The 14,874-nt window shown below is 43.8% G+C and overlaps 1 protein-coding gene across 2 annotated transcripts in view; it reads left to right on the top strand.

Annotated features, from left to right (window-relative positions):
* SPTBN1 (spectrin, beta, non-erythrocytic 1) overlaps window positions 1-14,874 on the top strand; it is an 83,005-nt gene that overhangs the window by 32,741 nt on the left and 35,390 nt on the right. For both annotated transcript variants that reach the window (XM_009081277.1, XM_009081278.1), the window contains exons 2-12: window positions 1,707-1,858; window positions 5,801-5,974; window positions 6,580-6,671; window positions 6,939-7,019; window positions 7,788-7,903; window positions 8,761-8,873; window positions 9,499-9,686; window positions 10,970-11,087; window positions 12,446-12,604; window positions 13,193-13,495; window positions 14,323-14,476. In XM_009081277.1, coding sequence (XP_009079525.1) covers window positions 1,707-1,858; window positions 5,801-5,974; window positions 6,580-6,671; window positions 6,939-7,019; window positions 7,788-7,903; window positions 8,761-8,873; window positions 9,499-9,686; window positions 10,970-11,087; window positions 12,446-12,604; window positions 13,193-13,495; window positions 14,323-14,476 — 1,650 coding nt within the window. The remainder of the gene's footprint in view (window positions 1-1,706; window positions 1,859-5,800; window positions 5,975-6,579; window positions 6,672-6,938; window positions 7,020-7,787; window positions 7,904-8,760; window positions 8,874-9,498; window positions 9,687-10,969; window positions 11,088-12,445; window positions 12,605-13,192; window positions 13,496-14,322; window positions 14,477-14,874) is intronic.

Genomic DNA, 14,874 nt, shown 5'->3' with positions numbered 1-14,874 from the left:
CTGCTGATTTCCTGTTCTCTTCCTCTGTGACAGTGCTCCCCTGCTTCACAGGGAGTGAGGGCAAACATGAGTAATGTAAACTGTCAGTTCACTGAAAGCACATTGCTGCTTTATCACTAACCACACCTTTCACAGCTTTCCAAGTCCCACACCTTACAGATAGGTAAAAGCTGTCAAAAATGGGGCAATTTCAGTGCTGTAGCTTTGGTCATGTCTTACCATGTGGGTAAGTTCAGAAATATGTGGGAGGAACTGAAATCTTAGGGTGGGGTTTATGCAGTTGAGCAAACTGCCACTGCACTGCAGGTCTGCTCTCCCTCCCACTTAGCACCATTCTGCCCTCCGATTTCCCTTCTTACTCTTTTCTTCTTTTACTTGTTCCCCAGCCTTTTATCTTCAGCCTCAGCTTCTTTTTATCGTTCCACGTCACCAAGGTCAGGCTTTTGCTGCTGCCTCCAAGGTCCTGCAGGTGTGGAGCACCTGGTTATGAATGTGCTGTGATCATGCCCCCACCACACCAGTCTCCCAGTCCTTCCTTTGGAAGGACAGCATCCACCAAAATCCTGGGGAGTCAGATTTGCACTTATTAATGTTTTCTGTGTTTCAAGTGATGTACTCGGAGCTTTCAGAGCTGGAGACATGCTACATTGTGGTTTAGGATTTACCAGTCTTCATGTGCTGTTCCTGCATGTGCCAGCAACTTCATAGAGACCAATAGGAAGCTTGGAATCTTGGCTGTTTGGGAAAGCAGAGTACTTCCATTCATATGTCTAATTGTGGATTTCAGAGTCCGAGTCAGAGCACCTGTGTTTTGACAGTTCTGGTCTGTAGTAGTTCCCAGCTCAGTGAAGTGTCTTTTGGCTAACAAAGAAAGGCTTCATCCAAAGTCCTTGGCAGAAGAATTTAACCACAGAGATGTATAATGTTTTCTGTCTGAGAGTTCTGGGCTTGGCAGATAGCTGGTTAGGAGTTTGTGAATTAATGTGGCCTGGAGTAAGACTGTGCAGCAAGAGAGCTCTCACAGCAATATTTCCCTGCATAAACAGTTGTGGAAGACTCTGGGAAGGGAAGGAAAGATGGAAAGAATCTATTTTTCTATGGCTTTAAATAAATGCAAGTCCACTTCAGGCATGCAGCTATGGAAAAGTTCATCTTGACATTGTGTAAATACAGTTACAAATGTTGAATCTGCAAGTAAATATTGTCATGAGAAAACAGTCAGTGGGAAGCTTAGTTCTCTGCTCTCTTTTGTACCTGTCTTAATCCAAAGTGACTTGTGGTATTTCAGGGGATCTGTTGTAGATTTGTGTGTGTGTTCAAGAGCAGACGTCAGCCTGTTCTGCCAGTGGTGGAAGATAACTCGGATCAAATCAGTGAACAGTTTGATCGCTCCAAAGGGGCATGTATGTTGTAGCTTTATAGCAGAGCTCAATACACCTGGAGAGCTGCTTATCTGAGCAGCAAGTCAGTTTGAAATCTATAGTTCAAATTTATTCCATAGATGGTAATGTTCCCACTGATACTAGGAAATGTCGTAAAATAGGAAGAAAGGTGAATTTTCACTGAAAAGTCCTAATTTCATTAATGATCCTGTTGAGAAGACAAGCCATACCTTTCATTTAGTATTAGATGTTTTAACATCCCATTTCATGCAGATGCATGAGCTGTGGTTTATTTTGAGTAACATTCTGTTGTTTTTCCCACAGATGAACGTGAGGCAGTTCAGAAGAAGACCTTCACCAAGTGGGTTAATTCCCACTTGGCACGTGTGTCCTGCCGGATTACAGACCTGTACACTGACCTTCGTGATGGAAGGATGCTTATCAAGCTTCTGGAAGTTCTTTCAGGAGAGAGACTTGTGAGTGTTTATTAATATCCAGTCTGGGGTTTTGGTATGGATTTTGGTGAATTCTTGGCTTGACTGAAGTACAGTAAAACTGAGCACTGAGGGTTCAGCACTGAAAATGTCTTTTTATGCATTAAAGGAAAAATAGAATTCTATTGCTTTAGCTAGATCCAGACACGGTTAAAATACCTTCCTGCTGGTTTCAGTAGAAATCAAAGCAACTCATCTTCAAAGGTTCCTTGCTGGTAAGATGCTGAGTGCTTCCAGCAGCATGTTCCCTGCTCCTGAATCTGACAGGCACAGAGCACAAAATGTTCCCCAGCACCTCAGATCCCGTGGTAATGGTGAACTGATGTGCTGAGGAACATTCCTGGGCCCTGTGGGCAGCTGGGCTGTTGCTCTGCTGGTAAACACAGCTGCTGGATGCAGGTGTGGGGTGGGCCTGGGACACCTCTGCTCCCTTCACTTGTGCATGCTGGGGGGTGCAGAGGACACAGATGGCTGGAGAGGGCCATGGCCACCCTGGGAAGCCTTGCAGGGTTTGTAGCCGTGGTGTTAGTTGCATCCCACTGCTCAGGAATGTTCCTGGGTGCACTTGATTTTACTTGGATAGATAAAGCTTGGGCTTTGTCTGGTTAGGGGAATATCTACAATGAATTTACATGAATGGGTCAAGTTGTTTCTTCAGGTGTGCTGAGGCAGTCCCCTTGATACCACACAGGGAATGGTGAGCAAGAAAGCCCCTGAAGTGAAAAATGCTGCTGCACAACAGGAAAACTGGGTGTCAGGAGTTGGCTGGGTATCAGTTTTTCCTTCAGTTCCTTAAATGATGGCTATGCTCTTAACTGCCTAATTTGCAGCAATCTTTTCAAAGAAATACGGGTCTTTAGCTAAGACCCAAGGCTACATGGGGATGGCAGCTGTGTAATCACTTGTCATCAAGCTCTCCTATTAGTGGAAGCTTCGTGACTTAAGACTCTGGTTAATGAGTTGAACATATGGCCCAGTGCAGTATGTTGTGCGCGTGGTGTGGCAAGAAAGAGAGCTTCCTAAATGACTCTGTAAGGCCAAGGAAACTCTGACGTGCACAGAAGTGCCTATGTGGATGGAGGTAAGTAATCATGGTGTTTGTCAGCTGCAGTTTGCTCAGAACACCTTTCTCTCCATGCCAGACTGTTTACCTCAGCGATGTGTTAGGTCTGACGTGTTCACTGCAGGTACCAGGTGCTACAGGAACAACTGAGACCAACATGCCCCATTATTTGAGGGTTAAGATAGCAACCGTTCCACCTCTGTGTAAATCTTCCTGTCTGCCTGCCAAGGTTTGACAAATAGGAAGCTCAGAGCAGTCCTGTGACTCTGGCTGTGCTGTTCATTTACATTCCTCACTCCAGATTTGGGAAATGCAAACAGGGCATAGGCAGCTGCCAAGGTGGGGAGCAGGCAGGAGTCTCCCGGTGAGAGCACTGGAGCTGCGCTTGCATCATCATTTGTGTATCCTGCACTACCACAAATCCTTTTTGTAGCTTCCTTATCTCAGGCTGGAGGACAGCAGGCTCTCTTTGAATAGTACATTCCTCCACACCTTCCTCTGCAAACAAGAATACGCAATGCACTGAACCTTGAGACGATTACACACCCCGAAAATATTCTAGGAGGATCAGCATGCAGCATCCACTTGCCCATCTTCTTCAGCCTCTTGGAATTTATTTTAGCATTTATTGGTCAGGTTCTGACATCTCCATGGCCCCCAGGCAGGAATCTAAAGGCAGTATATTATGCAGAAAGCTTAAAATCAAGACAAAAACATCAAATGGTAAGAAAGCAGAATCTAGCCTAGATAACTGTTTTAATATGGTGTGTTTACTGGTGCAGTGGAGCAAGGAGGAATTGTTTCCTCACCTTTGAAACTGGGATTCAGATTCTGAAGCCATATGCCTATGGAGCAGAGTCTGGGATTTAGGATGCTAATCGGGGAAGCAGGACTGCTCTTTGTCCTCTCTAAGACCTCCAGCCTTGTTTGCACAAACATTTGTCCAAAGCTGTTATGATTTTTGTTGATGAAGACCCAGAGAGTCCTTGGAGATGTGTGGGAGAAACTCAAAATGAGAACATCCAATAAGAGGAACACCTGCATGTTCCTGACTTTGCTCAGCTTGATTCCTAATCCTAGTGTTTAGTCCAGACCTTACTACATAAGATCCTCTGTACAGCACAGTGTTTGGAAAGAAGCTGATAGCATATGATAGTCTCACTGAGCACAGAGGCCAAGAATCCAGCCAGCATGCAAGAGGACAGTTGTAATTTGGTTTGCACACACTGTTAACCAGCTTCTCCCAAACAGAAAAATAAAGCTGGAAATTGTTTTCAGCATAGGATTAAGCATTTAGCTTAGTTTCTTCCATGACTAAATAAAGGATTAGTAAACTCCTTACAATTCTTGGATGCTCAAAGGTCAAACTGTTTAAGTATATTCTCTGTGGTGAGTTCTGTCACTTTTTTGTCATGGAAAAGGGAAAGGTTTTGATGTAAAACCAATTTCCCTGTAATGTGCCTGTGAAGACTGGGTTTAGGTGCTTTCTTTCCCTCTTCTCAGTATCTGGAGCTGTGTTAGCCCAGTGAATGTGTCTCACTATGCCTCATCCCAAGGCTATGCAGGGGAGTGTGGCAAGCAAAGCCACACCTTGCACAAACCAGACTCGGATGCCTTTTCCTCTAAAAAAAATATTTCTCATGCATTCATTGGCTCTGTCACCTTGATGCTGGAGCTTCTGAGAGCAGAAAAAGAGCTTTTCAAACCATTTTTGACTCAGTAACTTGAGGCAATAGAGGTGGTGGAGGTAATGCCCTGCTGTGACCCTTCACCCTGTACTAGCAGATTTGGGGTGGATGGTGTGTGCACAGGGTGTACATCCAATCTGTACCTCTTTGGAGGGACTTTTATACCCCAAAGCAGTGTCAGGCTCCTGGAAATGTTTGCCCTGGCTGGGAGCTGTGGGTTTACTGTCTCTATGTCATTCCCCAGCCTCGGGAGGAGGACAGCCCCAACCCAACTGGTGCTGAAGCTGATGGCCTGTGGGTTTATGTGTCCCAAAGGGCATCTTTATGGCAAGTGTTCCCTCTTTACCATCCCCTGTTGTATTGGTTCTTGTTTCCAGGGACCTTCCCATGGCTCCAGCTCTTCTCCTTGAATGCAGGCTGGGGTGAGGATTTTGCTTGAGCTGTTTCCATGGCCAGTTAATTACATTCACTGCAGAAAACAAGGAAATTGTGTCAATTAGTTGTTTGGCTGAGTACATTTGGTGCCATCTCAGTGAGCACTGAACAGGCTATTCAGCTGTAATCCTTATCTGCAGAACAAAGTTCCTTTAATTTTATTCAGTTTTACAGCAGACTCTGCATGCTGTTAATCTATTCATTCTCATTTGCCCTGGGCCTCCATAAAATAGTGTTGTGTTGGTGTAGCTGATTTTTTAATTACTATTTTTACTTTTTTTTCCCTGTGAAGATATTGGTGGGAATACATCTCTTTTATTTTCTTCCTATTTATCCTGTTTACTGACCAAAAAAAGCAAAGCCATTTCTTTCTTCAGGAGTTTTATTTTTAAGTGTAGAAGAACTTGTACTGGAAAATGTAACAGCTGTGGTGTGATCTGAACAGAATAGTTTCTCTTCCAGCTTGTGAGTGAATATCCCAGAGAGGGAACATGAGGGAAGCAAGCAGGCAAAATACTTTGAAAGGCAAATGGAACTGGGGCCATGTGTCTGGCTCAGGTCAAGGTTATTGGCTTTTCCACCACGGGTTGGACATGTGCTACCATTATCCTTGTGAAAATGGGCTGGAATGTGCAAGCAGCAGTTTTGTCCATGAAACTCAAACAGTTATGAAGCTCTTTGGTTTTTCCCCTGTCAATCCACAGTAATACATGTTTTCTTCTCCATTTTCCCTTCTAGCCTAAACCAACTAAAGGAAGGATGCGCATCCATTGCCTGGAGAATGTGGATAAAGCCCTCCAGTTCCTGAAAGAGCAAAGAGTGCACCTAGAAAACATGGGATCTCATGATATTGTGGATGGGAATCACAGGCTGACACTTGGCCTTATTTGGACTATTATCCTGAGATTCCAGGTAAAGCTGTGTCCATACACAGATACACACATGGGTTAACATCCCTGTTTGTACTATACTTCACTGTGCTTGTTAGGAACAGGGTGCACCCAGGTGCTCCCAGACGATGGGAGTGAGAAGTGCTTAGGTACCTGTCAAGATAAATCAGTCCTCATGGTGCTCCTGATCTACAGTGGGAATTTCCTGTGCAGAAAGTCAAATGGTTTTACTCTTAAATCACTAATAAATACGAAGCTCCAGTCATAGACCTCTAGGAGGAAATGCTGCCCTCAGCTGCTTTCCTTCTCCAAGCTGGTTGTCAGTAACCTGCCTGACTTGGCACTGACATGGATTAAGGGTACCCACAGGAATGGGTTTAGTGTCCCAGCTAAAGGCTGAGATGTCTTGTTTTCCAGCAAATTGCCTACTGGTCTTTGCCCTTGGTTAAAAAAGGCCGTAAAGTCCCTTTGCAGAAAGGATAATAAAATCGTACAATAAATTTATAAGAAATACCATAATAATATTTAATAACTTTAATTTGGTGCTTCTTAGTGTTCCTTTGATGTTTTAAAAAAAGGCAATGTTTTTTCTCAGGCAAGTATTGAAAACTTCTATGTTAATTTTAGATCCAAGATATCAGTGTTGAAACTGAGGACAACAAAGAGAAGAAATCTGCTAAAGATGCTTTGCTTTTGTGGTGTCAGATGAAAACAGCTGGGTGAGTGTGGATTAAGTGATTATCTCTAAAGCTCTTAAAGCATTTTGGGTTTTCATTGAAATAATTTTAAATGGGCAAACACTTATCTCTCCTTAAGTGAATTTAACCAAGAGAAGTGAAATGATGTTTGCAAGTCAGAAAATTCTGAATTTAGGGTATTAATGCTGAGTGATAAATGTGGCAATCTGATAATCCATGAACATATATAGTAACATGCTCTTTTTCACGCTATCCCCTATTTCATTCTCCTTGTTTTTGTTCTGCCAGTTACCCCAATGTCAACATCCACAACTTCACAACAAGCTGGAGGGATGGGATGGCTTTCAATGCACTGATACATAAGCACAGGTAGGTGTGGGTAAATCTCTTTATAGCTTTTGAAATCTTGGACATTGCAGTGTGCCCTGCTTTTGCAGTTACCTTGTAGCTTGATTTTAAAATGTGTGAAGAGGAGGAAGTTGAGGAATTGGTGAGTTTTCCAGCAGCTTGTCTTGTTTTGAGCTTTAGAACTCATGTGGGCACTGTGAGCTCAGCTGGTCAACAGCTTCTCACATTGCAAGTCGAAACAGATTATGTTTGGTTTCAAGAGAATAAATTACACCTGCGATTATTTGGGTTTGGTTTGGTTCTTATACCTTATGAGCAACCCATGACCAGGTCTGGCTGCCTAGAATTCAGGAGTGACACGGGGAAACCACACACACAGCAGCCTGGAGGGGAAGGAAATCCCTGTGCAAGGATGGCAAAATGTGGTACTAGGCTGACATGGCTGGAGGTGCTGCTCGTGCCAAGCTCAGGCAGAGTTATCTGGATGGATTGTCTGCTTCCATGGGCATGCGGAGACTCGTGGCCACAACTCTGTTCCGTTCTTCTGCAGGGTCACCTTCCCTGCTGTTAAGCTCTGTCCTGTTCTTTGCCATGGCTAGGTTCTGCCATGCCATGTGCTGGGCATTGTTTCATTACCTTAACAGTGCCATGGAAATGCACAGTGCTGCTGGGCATGTGAAGCCTTGGCAGCCTGAGAGCCTGAGTTTTCTGAGGGTTGGAGATTTTAGTTCATTTGAGCGTGGCTGCACTGTGTTTTGGGAAATCTAAAGAACTTTCCATCCTGTCTAGGCCTGATCTGATTGATTTTGACAAGCTGAAGAAATCAAATGCACACTACAATCTGCAGAATGCTTTCAACCTCGCAGAGCAGCACCTTGGTCTTACCAAGCTTCTGGACCCCGAGGGTAAGAGTTCCTGCAGTTTCAGCACTTCATGGCTCTTTGTGGGCTCTTTTCTCCCACTCTTCCTTGTTGAGAGCACATCTCTGTGATAGCTTTTTGTGTTCAGAGCAGCTGGATACTGCTGACTCACCTGGTGACACAGTCAGAGAGGGAGGGAGATGTCTGCAGCAGAAAACTGAGAAGCAGTAGCACAGGAGCCTGTAATCCTGTGTGTGTTTACTATAAAGTCATTCCAGTCAGAGGCATTCTGATCTGCTCTGAGAAGCAGAGAAATTTCAGCCTGTGCTTTCATGTGCTCAGTGCTGGGACGAGAACCTTTCTTGTCACAGGGCAGAAGTGATGTGTTTGGGCGAGTTTCTTCTTGCTTATTTGCCTCAGAATTGCTGCAGGAAAGGAAGTATTTTGGTTTCCATCTGTATCTCTCAGATTTGCCTGGACAGACATACTATTAGGTTTGAATTCTTCTCCAAATGCTGATACAGCACTGAAGTTCTCAATTAGCATTAGTTTTGTCAACTCACACAGGCACCAGAGGAGTTATTTGGCCATGCACAAGTTGCGGCAAAGCTGTGAAACCTGACTATAAGGCCCAAAGGCCCCATGCCCACAGACACATACCTTAGCCACAGTCCACACCAACCCAAAGGGTTAAAGCTGCACTTAGTGACAGAGTTCAGTGCTGTCCAGAGCCAGTCCAAAACTGCTCCATTTATTTCTGATTAGGACACAAACTGATTAGGGGCTGAACTGCCACTGAACCCTTCTCTCTGACCCCCAGTGCATCCTTGGTGCACTGTGAGCTCTGTTGGTGTAACCCATGTGCCCTCAGCATGCTGAGACAACTCTTGTTTGGTTTGCAGATATCAGTGTTGATCATCCTGATGAAAAGTCAATCATCACCTATGTGGTGACATATTACCACTACTTCTCCAAGATGAAAGCTTTAGCTGTGGAAGGAAAACGTATTGGAAAGGTTTGCAAGTTTAAATTATAAATTGTTACAAAGCAGGTGAAATATTTCTGGGGTTTTTTTTCCTCTTGGGTGTTAGTTCTTTATGGGTCTGCTGTATGGTAGTTTTTATTTTTTGCTTTTGAATGTGTTGTGAATGTTAAATATTCCCATATGATTGTGAGGAGTAGTTAATTTCCAGCTGCCTCACATTAGAAAACACTTGGCTGGTGGTTTATTTTTGCTTGTTAATTTTGCATCATTGCTGCCTTTCCTTTCTCATTAACTACTCCTCACCCTCTGGGTCCTCTGTCTCTTCTGGAGCGCAGAAAGTCCCTCATTTAAAACACGTGCAATCATTCTCTGCCCTTTGGCAGCGTTGCCCCATCCCTACTGCTGGCCGACTGAGCATGAATCCTTTTGTGAGCCTTAGCTCTGCCCCTCTTTTGCTGTGGGATCATGGGAATTCACTGCTGAAAGATGCAGAGCTCTCACTCCTCAGGGATCCCAGCCCCTGTGGTGCTGAGGAGTGAGGGCTCTGATTCATAGCTCCAGTCTCCCAACAGTTTCTTTTATGTGGCTTGTTGGATTAAAATGACTGAAGAGCACAGCCCTTGTGACTCACGTTGTGTTGTGCTGCTCGTTGCAGGTGCTTGACAATGCCATTGAAACGGAGAAAATGATAGAAAAATATGAGTCCTTGGCTTCTGACCTGCTGGAGTGGATTGAGCAAACCATTATCATCCTCAACAATCGCAAGTTTGCCAACTCACTAGTTGGTGTGCAACAGCAGCTGCAGGCGTTCAACACCTACCGCACAGTGGAGAAACCACCCAAGTAATTTCAATCCTAGCTTAAACCAACACTGCTCGTTTAGTTTAGTCAATCACTGATTTTTATTTTTTTTTTACAAACATACACATCCAAGTAATTTTAATCATGGCTTAAGGATTGATTTCTTTGAACAAGCCCAGCTATCATATTCCTGATTGGCACTTGTCGAGATAACTCGAGGCCTGTTTGGTTTATGCTACTCAGAGTGCAGATATAACAACAGCAATGAGACAACTGTGTCTCCTGCAAGATCTGGGTGTGCTGGAAGCTGGCCCTGCCCTCAGATGCCTGTCTTATCATATGAGTGGTAATAGCATACCACGGTAGTACAGTAACATCACCACTCATGCTTTTAATAGCACTGTATAATACCAATACACTGCTATTAAAAGAATCGTACCGCTTATCCAGAATCAAGAGGAAGCATGTCTGGCTTTGTAAAACAGCTCTGCTTACCAAAACTAATACAAGCACAACTCTGCAACTTATTTCTGGAAGGCGTCTTTAAGCATCATAGTATCAGATGTGTTTATTATTTTTTGTCTCATTTAAGTTCTAATGGATAATAATCACAACCCAAAACATTACAGAGTATCCAGACGTTTTCTAAAATTGCAGTCTATTCCCTAGTGCCTGTGGAGTTTGTTTATTTCCCAGGCGTACAACTCGGGGAAGACAGTGGGAAGAGTTTATTGACTGCAGTGGGCTTTAAATAAAACTTCCATTTCTTGTGTTGATGGAGTGAACTGGGACAACACATGCACTAGAATAAAAAAAAAAATGCAGTTTTTTTGTCCCCTAAGGAGGTTTAAATCCAAACACTCAGACAACTGACTTCTGTGAAGTTGCTTTTGTTGTCTGACCCAACAGGCTCCAAGGGATGTGTGAGCTATTTCCATTGCTTCCAGCTTCCACACAAGATGAAGGTGTTTATCAGAATACTCCATTCAGCATGTCAATATTTTAAAGAAGGGCTTTATTATAGTTTATTTTAGTTGAATATATTAAGTATTTTATAGATGTGCTTCCCTGTGAGGGTGGTGAGGCACTAACAGGTTGCCCAGAGGGAACTGTGGCTGCCCCATCCCTGGAAGAGTTCAAGGCCAGGTTGAACAGGGTTTGGAGCAACCTGGGCTAGTGGAAAGTGTCCCTGACCGTGGCAGGGAGTGGAACTGGCTGATCTTTAAGGTCTCTTCCAACCCAAGCCATTCTCTGATTCCATGATTACACCTTAGTAGCAATGAAGGCTTTATTGTGACTCAATTCTCTTGCAAACTTTTGTTTAGATTTACAGAAAAAGGAAACCTAGAAGTGCTGCTTTTCACCATCCAAAGCAAAATGAGAGCCAACAATCAGAAAGTGTACATGCCAAGGGAGGGCAAACTCATCTCTGACATTAACAAGGTAAATTGAGCCAGCTCCCACTCTGTGACTTGGGTTTTTGATGTTTTCTTTCAGTCTCTCTCAAGAAATTGGGAAGAAGTCTATTTATGATCTCCAGCTTTGATGTGGGAGGGGCATAAGGTCTGGGAGAGGTGGGGTGACCTATGTGAAGCTTGGACTCACTACCAGGTCCCTGTGTATCCTCAGACTCTGTAGAATGATGGATGAGGATAGCAACTTCCATGCTGGAGGAGTGCTCAGTCCTTCTGATCATGGGGCTGACAGCCCTGCCTTGTCCCTCCCTCATCCTGGCTTTAGAGTTAAGTGACAGAAACCAGCAATAGTCAGTACTGTGCCCTCCCCCCTGACCTCTGCTCACATCATGGGGGAGTGGAGGGAGCGCCATGCCTGAGCTCAGGGATCCCTCTCGGAGTCCCTGCAGTCCTGGTTTGTGCTGGTAAAGCAGAGTAGAGCTGACAAGCTCTCTCAAGGGTAACAAACAGTGAAAACCTGTGAGCTTTCCTCGTTTGTGTTTGATCATGCTTGGCATTCCCAGAGCAGCCGTTGTGGGTGTCTGTGGCCTCATCCCAGAGAGCAGCAGGCTGCTCAGCTCTCCTGGTTGCAGTAAGCCCCCATGCCTGTGAATGCCACAAATACTTGTGTTTCAGGCAGTTTCATATCTGTTCAGATTTAGAAGAATCTCTGGTAATCTGTGTTTAATTGTGGGTATTTTGTTGTCTGTAAGGAGATCTGAAAGGTGATCAGCTGACTCCCAACATGCTCCCGAGACTTATTTGTGTAGTGTCAGTGTGCATGTGAATAACTTTTGGGTTGGGGGAATAAAGGACTTGTACGAGCCAAAACTAATCAAATTTTGCAGTTGTTTGCTTTTCCAAAGTGGATGTAATGAAGAACAACAATTGTATGTTGGTTTTTGGAGGTGAGAGGCCATGAATGTCTTAATTCTCGTTTCCTAAAGGAGGAAGATAGAATCCACTTGTTTGGAAGCAGTGCTCAGGAGACTTTTATTTTTAAACAAATGGTTTCTCACACATTCACGCCAGGTGGTTTGCTTAGGCTTTGGTGGGAGGGGGAAAAAGAAAGAACCAGAGAAAATCCATCTGAGATAAACAACTCTTACACCCCTTGCTGACTAAGTTGATAACATATTTTAAGTCATGTGCTTACATTAGCAAACAAGGTGTAAGGCCAACCAGTGCAAACTGGATTTATTGGCATATAAATAAATGAGCCACTTTGAGGAACTTGCCTGTAGTGACTTCAGTCCTGATTCCATGCAAAGAAGATGGGATTTATCATAATCTTATAAGAATGTGTGTTTAGAAGACTCATGTTATTTTTTCTCTCTACATCTTAAGGCCTGGGAAAGACTGGAAAAAGCTGAACATGAAAGAGAACTGGCACTGCGAAATGAGCTCATCAGACAGGAGAAACTGGAACAACTTGCACGCAGATTCGATCGCAAGGCAGCTATGAGGGAAACTTGGCTGAGTGAAAATCAACGGCTTGTTTCTCAGGTGCTGCTCTCACAAAGTGTCTGGGTGACTAAAATGTTTCCCATGAGTAATTAGAGCATACAGGTCTTGCAAAGAGAACATTTCATCCCCTGTGCCTCGTATTTTTCTGAATCTATGTATGTGTGTATTTATTTATTGTGTTTCTTGTATATGTGTATGTACTGTAGGTCCTGTCTTTAATGCATTTGGGGTATCCCTTCCTTGAATTGATCAGGAGATTTGATGAGGAAATAACTACTTCTGAATATTTTGGTGAATTCAGTGAAATTAGCCCAGGAATTAATTTTCTTTTTTGATATTAGAGATACTTTTAATATGAGGGATTAAAAAAAAAATCCAAAGTCCCAGCCTAATCCTGATGGCCATGTGATTCTTCCGCCAAAGGTAGTGAGTGATACCTCTGATTTTATCAGTGGTTCTCCATTATCAGAGGTATCTCTTAATTTATTAAGGAAGACTTGTTGGAGCATTTTGAGATCCCAGATTTGCTAACAGGTGTATTCTGCTGTCAGCACTGATGTTAGGGATTGAGCAGTGTGGCTTTTCTCCTCAGCAGCTGTTCCTGAAGAAGTGCCTCTGTCTTTGCAGGATAATTTTGGCTTTGACCTTCCAGCAGTAGAGGCTGCAACAAAGAAGCATGAGGCCATTGAGACAGACATTGCGGCATATGAAGAGCGAGTCCAGGCCGTGGTTGCGGTCGCCAAGGAGCTTGAGACTGAAAACTACCATGATATCAAACGCATCACTGCAAGGAAGGACAATGTTATCCGCCTGTGGGAATATCTCCTGGAGCTGCTCCGGGCACGGAGACAGCGGCTGGAGATGAATCTTGGTCTGCAAAAGATTTTCCAGGAAATGCTGTACATTATGGACTGGATGGATGAGATGAAGGTGGGTGTAGATGAAGAGATGAAGGTGTCATTTGAGAACATAGGTCGAATATTCTGGAGAGGTGTGCATGTCCTTTTTTGTCAAGTTTTGATTCATTTTTCCCCTCTGGCTTAATAGACAAACTAATAATCCACATTCAAAAATGTGGATTAGTCAAAAATAGATTCACATTCAAGAGCTTGAACAAATTCCTGATGATGATTTGTTAAAAATAAACATTAAGAACAAGTAAGGAAAAAGAACAAGTTCATTCCTTAAAAAAGCTACTTTGCAGCTTCATGCCTGTCTCACCAGAGCCAGAGGCTTTGGTCACAGTGCTTGGGTAAAGATGACAGATTTGGTGAAAGGGAATTAAATAAACTCTTCATCATAATTTACTTGGGGAGCAAGTCACCTCTGTGTTTTAAAAAGCATGAATTTCTTCCTGTCTGTTCTCCTGGGAGCTGGGAAGGGAAAGAAGCACAAATTGTCCGTCAGGCAGCAGAACTTGGAAGCTGTTGGAGGGAAGAAAGATGTGTGTTGCTCAGGGGGAGCTCACAGCACCTGGGCTGAGTGCTGCTGTTGGTCCTGCTGAGCTAACTCAGCATCCCATCATCCTAGACTTAAAACTGCATGAAAGGACAGTCAAGTTCTTCATGGTTGCCAGTGATTTTAAAAATATGGCTCAGGTTCGTATCAGCCATGTCTCTCTACATTTGGAACAGCTGTCCTTATGTCCTGCTGTTTCTCTGAACTTCATGTAACCACAGTGTCATGCCTGGAGTCACAAAGAACCAAACAGTTTATGGCCTTCATCCCTTTTTACTTGTCTTTTACATTTTGATCAGGTGCTTCTGCTGTCTCAAGACTATGGCAAACATCTATTAGGAGTTGAAGACCTGCTGCAGAAACATGCTCTTGTGGAAGCTGACATTGCTATTCAGGCTGAGAGAGTGAGAGGGGTCAATGCCTCTGCTCAGAAGTTTGCCACCGACGGAGAAGGTAACCAGAACTCAAAACACACTTCTGTCTTAATTACCTATGAGGTTGTCTGTAAGACTCATTAGTTCTGCAGGCTAGGTTAGGTTAAATTCCCCACCGGAATAAGAGAATCCCACTTCATTTGTTCCTGCTGTACTCACCATGGCAATGATTAATTTGTCCAGGAGCCTGCTCAGGAATTCAGTGTGGCATTGTGCTTTGCATGGGATGTCACGCTCCTCACAGCAGCTTCTGTGGCTTTGTAGAGATCTCCACTAGCTCCCCATTCTGTGTTTCTGAGGCAAACAACTCAGATTGCTGGACTGAATCTGATATTGTCCTAATTTATGCTAGAAGCAAGCCATTCCCTAGAACCCAGTGTTGTTAACTAGAGGAAATGACATCCATTTTGTGCAGTT

This window comes from Acanthisitta chloris, unplaced genomic scaffold (genome assembly GCF_000695815.1).
Source record: "Acanthisitta chloris isolate BGI_N310 unplaced genomic scaffold, ASM69581v1 scaffold24818, whole genome shotgun sequence".
Lineage (NCBI taxonomy): Eukaryota > Metazoa > Chordata > Aves > Passeriformes > Acanthisittidae > Acanthisitta > Acanthisitta chloris.
The sequence above is the reverse complement of the archived record's forward strand: the minus strand, read 5'-3'. Positions and strand labels throughout refer to the sequence as shown.